A 12,395-nucleotide genomic window follows, 5' to 3' on the forward strand; every position below is an offset into this window, starting at 1 on the left:
GTGTAATAGTGCTTTTTTTCAGTCAGTTATTTCAGACATGTTGATCTTGTATATTTTGCTTTGTCTCTATTTGTTTCAGCTCTGGATACCAAAGGGAAGGTCCTCAGAGTGCTGATATCAGTGGGGAAGCTGATTCTGCTTTTAGGTTTCCTCTATATGTTCGTTTGTTCTCTTGACATCCTGAGCTCAGCTTTCCAGCTTGTGGGAGGTACTCACTCTTAAACTTATCAGAAGCTGTGAGTTAATGTAATGTTGAGCAATAAACTTGCAAGCTATAGTCCTTTTACCACAGCAGACGTCTTGTTTTTAAGACACTGTGCAAGTCACCTTTAGCAGTACTCAGTTCTACTACTGTTTAAAATGTACCCAATCACCAATCCCAAGCATAATATATAATATTTTTATATTCAAAAATAAAATATGGTATGAATGTGAAAATGTTCACTCTCTACTGTTCACCTGGTCCAGGTAAAACGGCAGGTGACATCTTTCAGGACAACGAAATTTTGTCCAACCCTCTGGCTGGTTTAGTCATTGGTGTTCTGGTCACCCTGCTGGTCCAGAGCTCATCCACTTCCTCCTCCATAGTTGTCAGCATGGTCTCCTCTGGTTGTGAGTATGAACTTCTCCCCTCTACCAGCACATACAGAGACACATCCATGCACAGAAAACTCATCATGAGTGAGGATGATATTGAAGGAGGTCTTTGTGTCTCCACAGTGTTAACAGTTCAGGTAGCCGTTCCTATCATCATGGGCACCAACATCGGCACCTCGGTCACAAACACTCTAGTCGCCATGACGCAGGCTGGTGAACGCAACACTTTTCGGAGGTAATGAATTTATGCTTCATGGAAGCTTCCTTTCCTTCTGCTAAACAGAAAAAAGTAACCCAGGAGAAAATATGTGTGTGTTCTTCATTATATTGTAGTAATATACAGAAATATATACCTTGCGAATCTTGTGGGCATTCTCCCACGGTATCTAGAGGAACACCCTGATGAATTATAGCTCTGTTCAGACGTTCACATGCACTCATCATGGGCATCGATGTATGGTTATTCGGGGATTTCCATGTTTTCTTTTAACTGCTCTTTTTCCAGAGTGAACTTACTGTACAGAATACATCTTTACTGACTTAAAAAAAGGATTGGGTGCATAAATTTGAATTTTCTGTAATCTACACATGGTCAAAACTATACACGCAGGATCGAATATATACTTTATCCACTCCAAAACCAGTTTTGATGTGTGAACGTCCAACTGTTTCCAAGTTTCAAGCATCTAGCTGTTGCTTTGAGATGAAGTTAGAGAATGTGTAGGACCTTTAGCTTCTCCTTTGCTTCACCATATGGGGGTGGTGTTGAAGGTCTCAGTCCATGGCGATATAATACTCACTTCACTGACCGTTATGTGGTATTTCAGAAGTTTCTAGTTCATGGCAGGCTTGTTCCAGAATATCCTGAGCAATTTCTTCTCATCCTGGGGTAACAGTTTGGGACTTCCTCCAGAACTCTACAGTTCTTCTTCTTTGCTGGCAAAGAGAAATTATCAGCCGTAGTCACTCATGATCAAAAAATTCTTGCTTTTTTTTTTTTTTTAAACATTTAAAGTCAGTAAAATGTATTCTGTACAATCATTCCACCCTGAAAGAAGAACAGTTCAATGAAGTCATTAAAGCCAAAAATTACCATGGCATTCATGCCAATGATAAATACATGTAATAATAATAATAATAATAATAATAATAATAATAATAATAATAATAATACATTTTATTTATAGGCGCCTTTCAGACCCTTAAGGTCACCTTACAGTAACACGTAAACAATACAATAACAAAAGATAAGAAAAATGTATATATAGCAAACATGGTAGATACAATTTAGACATAAACAGTCATAAAAGTATAAAAGCAAATATAAAAACTGAGCAAGGTAAAAATGGCCTAAGACAGATCAGGTGTATGCAATTCTAAACAGATGGGTTTTGAGTAGTGATTGAAAAGTGGTGAGACAGTGTGTGGTCCGGAGAGCAAGTGGAAGTGCATTCCAAAGTCTCGGGGCAGAACAACTAAAGGCTCTGAGTCTAATGGTAGTCAGGCGAGCAGGTGGAACTGACAGAAGGGAAGCTGAAGAAGAGCGGAGTGTACGGAGGGGTGAGTATGTATGGAGAAGATCGGATAGATATGGAGGAGCAAAGTTATGAAGCGCTTTGAAAGTGAGAAGCAGGATCTTGAAATTGACACGGAGGTGAATTGGGAGCCAATGGAGCTGTTTAAGAACAGGTGTTATATGTTCAGTGGATCTAGTTCTGGAAATAATACGAGCAGCTGTATTTTGAACCACTGCAGTTTATGGAGGGATTTATGAGGTAAACCATAGAGAAGAGAATTACAGTAATCCAGACGAGATGTGACAAGAGCATTGACAAGTATGGCGGTACTGATATTATTTATATGTGCTGTGAAGGACAGAGTGCTATCGAGTCTTGTGTCATCACCAAGACTCTTAACCCGAGGGGAGGGTGTGACAACAGAGTTATCAATGGATAACGAAAGACTGGTTGGAACTGTTTTGATCTGGTGCCTATTAAAATGAATTCTGTTTTATTGCCATTAAGTTTAAGAAGGTTGTGAGTAAACCAGACCTTGATTTCACTTAAACCGTCAGAAATGGATGTGGGTGGGAGAGTAGCTGTGGGTTTGGAGGATAGGTAGAGCTGGGTGTCATCTGCGTAGCAGTGAAACTGGATGTTATGCTTCCTAAAAATATTACCTAGGGGTAGGAGATAGATGATAAAAAAGTAAAGGACCCAGGACAGAGCCTTGGGGTACACCGGAATTAACTGGAGTAGATACTGAACTGTAATTGAACAAACTGTGAGCGGCCAGAGAGATAAGAAGTAAACCAGGTGAGTACTGTACCATTGATGCCAATAGATGCTAATCTGTGAAGGAGGATGCGGTGGGACAAAAGCTGCTGTAAGGTCAAGGAGAATGAGGATGGATATAAGTCCAGAATCAGCTACAAGCAAAAGATCATTGGTGATTTTTACTAGGGCTGTTTCTGTACTGTGACATGAACGGAAGCCGGACTGAAACTGTTCATACAAGTTATTTCCAATGAGATGATGATGAACCTGTGCAGCCACTATCTTTTCAAGAATTTTTGCTAGGAAAGGGAGATTTGAACTTGGCCTGAAATTTTTTAGATTGGAGAGATCTGAACCATTCTTTTTCAGTATTGGAGTTATTATTGCAGTTTTAAGAGAAGAAGGAACAGAACCAGATATAAGAGAGGAGTGTACGATATTAGCAATCAGTGGGGCAAGAGACGGGAATGAGAGTTTAACAAGATTTGTTGGCAGTGGATCAAGTTTACATGATGATGATTTTAAGTTAGTAATTATGGAAGATAGCTGAGTTATTGTGGGAAGTTCAAAATTGGATAGAGAGGATGACAGCTGAGAAGGACAAAAAATGCAGATAGAACAATTGACCATTTCACAGGACACGGGCAATTGCTGATGAATAGTCTCAATCTTGGTGTAAAAAAAGTCCATAAATTTGTTGCAAACAGAGTGTGTATGTATGGCAAAGGTATCTGGGGTTTAACAATATTATGCAATGTAGAAAACAAAGAGTGTTTCCTTCAGCGGATTCAATAACAGAGGTGTAGTAAGCAGATTTAGCATGATGAATAGCTTCTTTATAGTGTTGTATATGACTGAGATACATGTCTTTGTGAATAGTAAGTCCTGTTTTCCTGGATAGACGTTCCAGGCAGCGTCCAGTAGCTTTAAGTTGGCGAAGTTCAGATGAGTATCAGAAAGAAACAGTTCGAGTTTTTTGGGGAGCCAAGGTATCTAAGAGGTTGATAAGTTCATTGTTATAGTGTTATAGTCTATGGAAGCTGAGGCATCAATGGTAGGTAAGTTGTTAATGCCATGGGAAAGAGCTGATAGATCAATGCTCCTAATATTTCTAAAAGTAATTGAGCGGTTTTGTTTATTTCTTACGGAGCCCCGCAGGGGACATGGGAGAAAAAAAAATTAAGACGGACTTTTGCGAGATCTCGCAAAACTATCTCGGGATCTCGCAAAACAAACTCGGGATCTCGCAAAAGTTTTGCGAGATCTCGCAAAAGTTTTAGCCGCATTCTTCCCGTTAGCTCGAAGCTAACGGGAGGTCGAGACCTACTACAGCCGGGAGGAACACCGCTTTCCCGGCACATCGTGCCTCGACCTCCCCGTCGGCTTCGAGCCGGCGTCCGAAGAATGCGGCTAAAAGTTTTGCGAGATCTCGCAAAACTTTTGCGAGATCCCGAGTTTGTTTTGCGAGATCTTGCAAAACTTTTGCAAGATGTGATGATCTGTCCTAAAAAGATGAACATAGATAAATTAAAAGTGTGATGAACTTACTGTGAAGTTATACATATTTCCGCCAGAATTACTTTATTGTATTTTTATGGATACTGTTATCTGCATTCAATTTTAGATAACTAATCCTGTGAATTTTATTTCATTTTATGATGTTTTGTTCTTTTCTTGACTTGTTTACTTAGCTGTAAATGAATATTAATCGGTCTGTTTTATTACTCTCTTATTATCTGTATTATTATCTTACCTCTGAAGCTCTTTGAACTCCAATAACCTGCTACTATGTAACTGACAAACAGCCTTCTTTTCAACCTGAGATTCTTAGGCCTCTGGGAAATAAAATAAATACAAAATTAACCATGTAATATTTAATAAAAAATAAATAAATCAACAAATAAAATAGTTAATTAATTTTTATTTTATGAATCTCAGGTTCAGAGAAAAGATAAATGGTACACATTTCCTAGAATTCTTTACCTGGAAAGCAGTGATATCACGCTTTCATCAAAAAGATCAAAGGTCATTGTTGTCTTGCTTTTGTGTTTCATTATGCACTTAGAGCTTTCGCAGGGGCCACAGTGCACGACTTCTTTAACTGGCTCTCAGTGTTGGTGCTGCTGCCTCTGGAGGTAGCCAGTGGTTACTTGTTTGTGGTCACCAAGCTCATCACTGATTCATTCGAAATCCAGAGTGGAGAGGCCCCAGATCTGTTAAATGTGATCACTGACCCCCTCACTGAATCAATCATAGAGGTAAGATGTCATTATTATCTTAATTTTCCAAATAACAAACAAACATGCAGCTGCCTTATTCAGTTTTTGGTCATCAATCTGGTGAAAAAACATGCTTGACAGGCCTGGATGATACAGTAAGAGTGGCCATGCATAACATCTATATATAACAGCAGAATTTCACCTCTATCTAAAATGACATTGAGAACACAAAGTATTAAGCAGCACGATTCATTTCCTGAAAGATGAATGCTGACATGAATGTCTGTAGTCTATTGCTTTTTTTCACACTCTTAACATTATCAGACAGATAAGATGCTCATATATAAGACTGTTATCTCTCATGGTTTATAGTTCACAGTTTATTTCCTCCTCCCTTTTTCCTTCTGACTCAGCTGGATGCATCTGTGATTAGTGGGATTGCCACCGACGATCCAGAAGCTAAAAACAAGAGCCTCATAAAGAGATGGTGCCAAACCTTCACCAACACAGTAAGACCAAAGCATGTCAAATATATCCAAATATACTCCAAAGAACTAAGAATTAAATGCTGAATATATGTTTTTCACCCTGTTTCAGACCTTAATGAATGTCACAGTTCCTGGTCCAGAGAACTGTACCTCTCCTTCTCTGTGCTGGGTTGATGGCAATTATACCTTCACGCTAAAGAACGTTTCTCAGACATACAATATAAAGAAATGTAAGACCACTATTTACTTTAATTTAATTATGTAAATAAAGGAATAATGTTTCCATCACAATATGATAGACAGTCTCCTTGTAGAGACATTTGGATTGAACTGTGTACTTTTCATTGTCCTTGTGGGACAGTAGTCTGCCCAGATTAAGCATCTCATATACATGTATATACATTAGATATACATCAGATGTCATCATAATAATAGTGCAATTTACTAATAGCACTGTGAGTCTATCAGTAAATTGCATACAAAAGTTACTACAACATTATATGAACAAAAGTAGTGGGACACCTACACATTATACCTACAGGAGCTGCTTCAGCTTGGAGACTCATGCCATGAAGCTTCCAGCACACAGTTTTTGTGCTGATGTTAATGCCAGAGGTAATGAGCTGTTCAGTTATTGCATCAGTAGAGCACCGGTGACTTTTATGCACCACGCTCCTCAGCACTCAGTTTATCAGGTCTACCTCTTTAAGGCTGAGTTGCTGTGTTTCCCGAATGCTTCCACTTTGCAACAAAACTACTTCGACTTGATCGTGGGAAAAAAAAATGTTACAAACTGACTTGTTGCATTGCATTGCAGTACCTTACTCAAATTCAGTGGGCCCATTCTTTTACAAATGTTTATAATGGTAGACCTATAAACATTTTTACACTCCTGTGGCAATGAGGCTGAATGAAACACTTGAATTCAAAGACATGTTAAGACATGTAGGCCAGTAGTTTTGTCCACATTGTGTATTTCTTTCTTGTAATTATGTGCGTGTTTCTGTGTGTTGCCAGGTACACACCTCTTTGTGGATGTGAATCTGTCTGATATGGCGGTGGGTCTGATTCTGCTGGCTCTCTCTCTGCTCGTGCTCTGCTCCTGCCTGATCCTCATAGTCAAGCTGCTCAACTCTATGCTGAAGGGACAGGTGGCTGTTGTCATCAAGAAAGTCCTCAACACCAGTGAGCATCACTGCACTCTATAAATTCTGTAAAAAAAAAAACTGGATGTGATGTGTAGAATAATACATGAATGTTCTTGTATCTGCACAGATTTCCCATTTCCCTTCGGTTGGGTCACGGGCTACATCGCCATTTTAGTCGGTGCTGGAATGACCTTCATCGTGCAGAGCAGCTCAGTGTTCACTTCTGCCATTACGCCACTAGTTGGTGAGGTTAATTATGCATTCATCCATTACTTCTATTACCTCCATGTATTTATTATTAAAAACAGCATTGATGCACGATTGAGAATATTTGTTTCCTTCTGAATATTTTTTTCTAAAGATTTCTATATCTTGTTTGTCTTTTTTATGTGACTTTTTAGGCAGTAAAGGACAGAATCTGTCTGAAAGGAGTGAAATTATTGTTCTTTTCTTGATATTTTTGTTTATCCATAATGACCAGGACCTAAATCTAATGACTGTAATATCATGGTGAAGCAGATAGTGATGGTTGTCAGACACATGGTGAAAATATGTATTCCAACCATGTCGTTTTTAATTCAATAGGCATTGGTGTCATCAGTATAGAGAGAGCGTACCCACTGTGTCTTGGTTCAAATATCGGCACAACCACCACAGCCATTCTGGCAGCCATGGCTAGTCCCGGAGAAACTCTGGCTGACGCTCTACAGGTCAGTCATTCCCACAAAAACACTCTCCTGTCCTGGTTAACATTAAATGTGTCAGTAATTGTATTTAGAACCACTACAAGCCTTTCTAAGGTTTTATACTGTACTAAAAAATAATTTTCTTAATTTATAATAATTTAAATATCATTGCAGGTACATCTTCTCATGAGAAATTATGTCATATTTGCTATTTAACATATTTCCTATGGTTACCTACATATTAAGGTCTGCAAAAATCCAAATGACTAATTTTACCCTAATAATAATAATATTTTATCCAACTAATTTAATTTTTATTCAACTGTGACATTTAGCTGAACTTTAAATTTGTGGTTTGAGGGAGAAATTGGGTGCCTCCATGAAAATTTGGGCCAAATCGTTGTGGAAACAGCTGTTGGAAATATACACTTACTGGACACTTCATTAGGTACACCTTATCAACTACTTGTTAATACTATCCAGAAAAGGCCGTTCTTTAAATTTGAACAAAATGAAAACTAAAAGACTTTCAAATCACATGAGCCAGTATTTTATTCACAACTCCAAGCATAGATAAGATAACAAATGTTAAAACTGAGAAATCTTATAATTGATTAACAAAATGAGCTCATTTCAATTATGGGTGATTTCAGTAATCTCGACTTGTTGGTGCCAGATGAGCTGGTCTGAATATTTGAGAAACTACTGGGATTTTCCCAACAACTACATAAAAAATAGGTCAGAGGAGAATAGCCATACTGCTTCAAGCTGATAGGTACAATTTAAATAACCACCAATTAACGACTCTCAATGCACACCACATCGAACCTTGAAGCAGATTGGTTACAGCAGCAGAGGACCACACCAGATGCCCCTCCTGTCCGCTAAGAACAGGAAACTGAGATTACAGTTCACACAGGTTCTGCGACATTCAGATGGTTGGGACAGAATTAGCTGTAAACAACATACATGGCTCCATTGTGCTTTGCATCAAAGAGTAAGGCTGGTCGTAGTGTTGAAATGGGGTGGGAGATATTTGGCACATTTTGACCCCCTAGTACCAACTGAGCATCTTCTGCTGGCTGCATCCAGCAGGATAACACACCATGTCATAAAGCTCAAACTATGTCAAACTGGTTTCTTGAACGTGACAATGAGTTCACTGTACTCATCCCAGCCTCCGCAGTTACCCGATATCAATCAAATAGAGCACCTTTAGGATGTGGCAGAATGAGAAATTCATATCATGGATGTGGAGCTGACCTATCTGCAGAGGTTGTACAATGCTTTCGTCAATATAGACCAAAATCTATGAATCTTGTTGAATCCATGTCAGGAAGAATTGAAGTCCAAGCAAGGTGTACCTAATAAAGTGACCAGTATCTTTGTGGCTCTGACATCTCGTGCCAAATCATTTATTTTCAATAAAAAAGAAACTTATCAGGAAATTATCAACCTGTAAAAGATTACATTTTTTACTCTGAATTTGTAGCACTTTGCACTTACACTGATGCTTGTTGTTTGTTAACAATTCAGATTGCCCTCGTGCACTTCCTGTTCAACATCTCTGGCATCATTCTGTGGTATCCCATTCCATTTACCCGCGTCCCTATCCGGTTGGCTAAAGGTCTGGGCAACATCACGGGCAAGTACCGCTGGTTTGCTGTAGTCTACATCATCTGCTGCTTCTTCGTTTTACCGCTTCTCATTTTCGCCCTGTCGCTGGCTGGCTGGAAGGTACTGGTGGGCGTGGGTGTTCCTCTACTCATCATGTTGATCATAATCATTGTGATCAACATACTACAAAAGCGGAAACCTGGGTGGCTGCCTGCAGTCCTGCGATCCTGGGACTTCCTCCCACTATGGGCACACTCCCTGGCTCCCTGCGACAAAGCAGTTGGGGTTTTAATCGCAAAATGCTGTTGCTGCTGCAAATGCTGCCAAGCTGCATCCGACGACCAAGAAGACAGAGCAGAACAATTGGAAAATAACAAGACAACACACACAGCAGTATATGACAATCATGCAATGAGTGTAGAGAATGAAGCGGAAGATGGGATGAAAATAGAGTTAAATATCCTGAAAATGACCACGCTTTGAGATTTGATATTTTAAGTGCAGTTGTGGTCAGAAGTTTACATGCACTCGTCATGGCCATGAACGTAACTGTGATGTTGGAGTTCTAATGATTTCTTTAACTGTTGTTTTTCCAGGGGGGAATTAAGCCAACTTACAGGACTTTAAAAAGCAAGAACTGGGTGCAAGTTTGAATGTATTTTGAATTTTCTCTAATCCACACAGGATCGAAATTATACATAAACTCATTTAGGTTGTGCTGATAGTTGTACAATGTTATTAAAACGCCTTTTTTCAATTCTTCAATTCAAACAATTCTCTGTAAGTACAAGTTATTTGTCACCACTTTGCCAACTTCTAGAAGAAGACCCCAACTCTCACCCCTTAGATGACAGGGAATTGTTCAGGAACATGTTGAGAAACCACAAAGGCTCAAGCCTGCCATGAACTGGAAACTGCTGGAAAACCAGCAGTAGGAACTGAACAATCGAAGCATGTTTTACATTGCCATGGACTGAGACGGCGCTGACCAAGACAGAAGTCCTTGCTCCAAAATTAACACCTTAAACAACTGATCTACAATTTTCAGCTGCCCACGTGGACAAGCCAAATGCCAAATTTTATGGTCAGGTGACACAAAGATTGAGCTGTTTGATCACAATGACAAGAGGTATGTTTGGATGGTTAAAGGTGAGGCTTTCAAACCTAAGAACACAAATTTATGGATTATGCTTAAAAGCCAGGTTTTTGTCAGGAGACCAGCCAATTTAAACCAAACTCTGCCAAGACTGATGGATGCCAAAAGTATCTGGTCGGACTGCAACTTGATAAGGGACATTTAATCAAATATGTCATTTTGACGCTTTGTGGATGAGAGAAATTCCAAAATAAATTCAAACATGTGCACCCTATTGATATTTTTTACTGTCATTAAAGATGTATGCTGTCATTCCACCATGGAAAAAGCAGTTCCAAGAAATCATTAAAAATCCAAAAATCTCCACGATTTATTTAAAGTTCCTACCACAACTGTATGTGTGTGACTGTGTGTGATGCAAAGAAACATACTAATGGACATATTGTAGTGTAACATAGGAAATGACTGCGTAGACGAATGCACTAAAACGTTACATCGTTAACTGAAGTGACCTTGGAATACGAGTGGAAATCTATAATTATATTAATGTCAGCAAATCCTATGAAAGGATGAAAACCAACCACCTTAATTTCTCAGAGTCATCATATCGCGGCCCCAAACCTAACCCTACACACATTCTGATTGGCTAGCCTTAGTGTTATAACACTAAGGCTAGCCAATCAGAATGTGTGTATGTGTGTTTTTTTTCACAGAATATGTAATATTTGTTTTGGGTCTTTTTTTTAATTTTTTTCTCCTGAAAGATCCTCCTTTACTTTTTCCACAGCATACTATTAGAGTGGGGTTAGGGTTATTAACTATGATGACTTAGATCTCGGAGTACTAATACTTCATAATTTAGCAAGTTTATGATTTTAACATCAAATCCGTTTGGCCTTGCTGAAGACATAAATGCAGCAAACATCAGTGCAATTCTATTAACCTTATAAAGGACATCATCATTTCTTAAAGCAGCTTGCTACTTTAATTGTTTTTACCTTCATTATTTAAATGAAGGGACATTTTTATTTGACTATTTTTCTGCTGTAAATCAGGGCACAAGACAGGGAACTGTGACAGTGCCAGTCAAATACTTTCACCCAGACATGTTGATTTTCGCTGTTTGAAATTTTGCTATAAAAATGCTTATTTTATTTATGAGTCCTGCTGAGTTGGTGAATTTAAATTTTAATAGTTCCCTGATTCATGATTAAAAACTTGAAAAACCCAAAGGCTTCAACTAAATTTTGTGTTGTGTCATTGTGTCAGTATGCCATCATGATTTTCTGCCTGCTCATTGTTTGCTGATGAACATTTAGCTCATGTGTATAGCCTCAGAACTGGTAGCATCGCTATAAAGTGGTGCATGATGTGACAATTTTTAGCTACACAGACAAAGCTAGACTCAATCATGTTGACTTTGGTCTTTTAAATCAATTTGTGTGTGGATATAAAAATGCAGAATATCACCAGTCTTATCCTTTTGACATTTGAGTAACTGTATTGTCATGAACTAACATAACATAACATTTAACGTGCTAACTGTGGAGTCTGAGATGTAGTGCTTGTTTTTTTGTTTTTTGTTGTTGTTGTTGTTTGTTTGTTTTTTTGCAGTTTCATTGACACACCAACCTGTCATGTTTACCTAGTTTCATCATTTTCCCATTTTTGTATTTTTATACAGAGACAAAAAAAAATCACTGTGTATAAAAGACACATTCAGATCTTTAAAACATCGTTTTAAGGTGTAGTATAACTTTGTAATTGAAGAGGTAATTGTATTCAAGGAATATATAGTCCGGAATTAGATGAATGCACATCTAACAATTTGTTTTTGTTTGTTTAATTGTGAGTTGTCCCTCCCAAAAAAACTGTGTTAAAAAGGAAAAAGAATAAAATAATGCTAGATTCATCAATTGGTATGGTTTCCTGACCCGTTTATATGCTGATCATTTCTATATAGCCCTGTTATCTGTGTTATTTGTTTCTGAGCTAACCAAAGTATAAGGAGGGTGTTCAAAGTGTTAAGAGAGATAAAGACAGAGCCCTGCAGTGGTAAGAGTCACATCAGCAGGGGTCCAGAATACAAGGTCATCACGTGGTTCATGTAGGCTTTAGCTAGTTCCAGGAAGTGCATAATAAGTGAATACAGAGAGACAGAGCACTGTTTCTCCAGAACTAGCAGTCAATAAATGCATCTATCTATCCACACACACACACACACACACACACACACACACACACACACACACACACACACACACACAC

General features: G+C 38.5%; 1 protein-coding gene across 1 annotated transcript in view; it reads left to right on the forward strand.

Annotated features, from left to right (window-relative positions):
- slc34a2a (solute carrier family 34 member 2a) overlaps nt 1–12,005 on the forward strand; it is a 14,743-nt gene extending 2,738 nt beyond the window's left edge. The window contains exons 5-14 of the mRNA XM_042213789.1: nt 80–208; nt 469–612; nt 721–832; nt 4,939–5,131; nt 5,506–5,601; nt 5,690–5,810; nt 6,598–6,765; nt 6,856–6,972; nt 7,314–7,438; nt 8,951–12,005. Coding sequence (XP_042069723.1) covers nt 80–208; nt 469–612; nt 721–832; nt 4,939–5,131; nt 5,506–5,601; nt 5,690–5,810; nt 6,598–6,765; nt 6,856–6,972; nt 7,314–7,438; nt 8,951–9,514 — 1,769 coding nt within the window. The 3' untranslated portion in view covers nt 9,515–12,005. The remainder of the gene's footprint in view (nt 1–79; nt 209–468; nt 613–720; nt 833–4,938; nt 5,132–5,505; nt 5,602–5,689; nt 5,811–6,597; nt 6,766–6,855; nt 6,973–7,313; nt 7,439–8,950) is intronic.
- Nucleotides 12,006–12,395: the final 390 nt, after the last annotated feature.

Source organism: Haplochromis burtoni, unplaced genomic scaffold (genome assembly GCF_018398535.1).
Source record: "Haplochromis burtoni strain Fernald_Lab_line unplaced genomic scaffold, NCSU_Asbu1 Contig_481, whole genome shotgun sequence".
NCBI classification, from domain to species: domain Eukaryota; kingdom Metazoa; phylum Chordata; class Actinopteri; order Cichliformes; family Cichlidae; genus Haplochromis; species Haplochromis burtoni.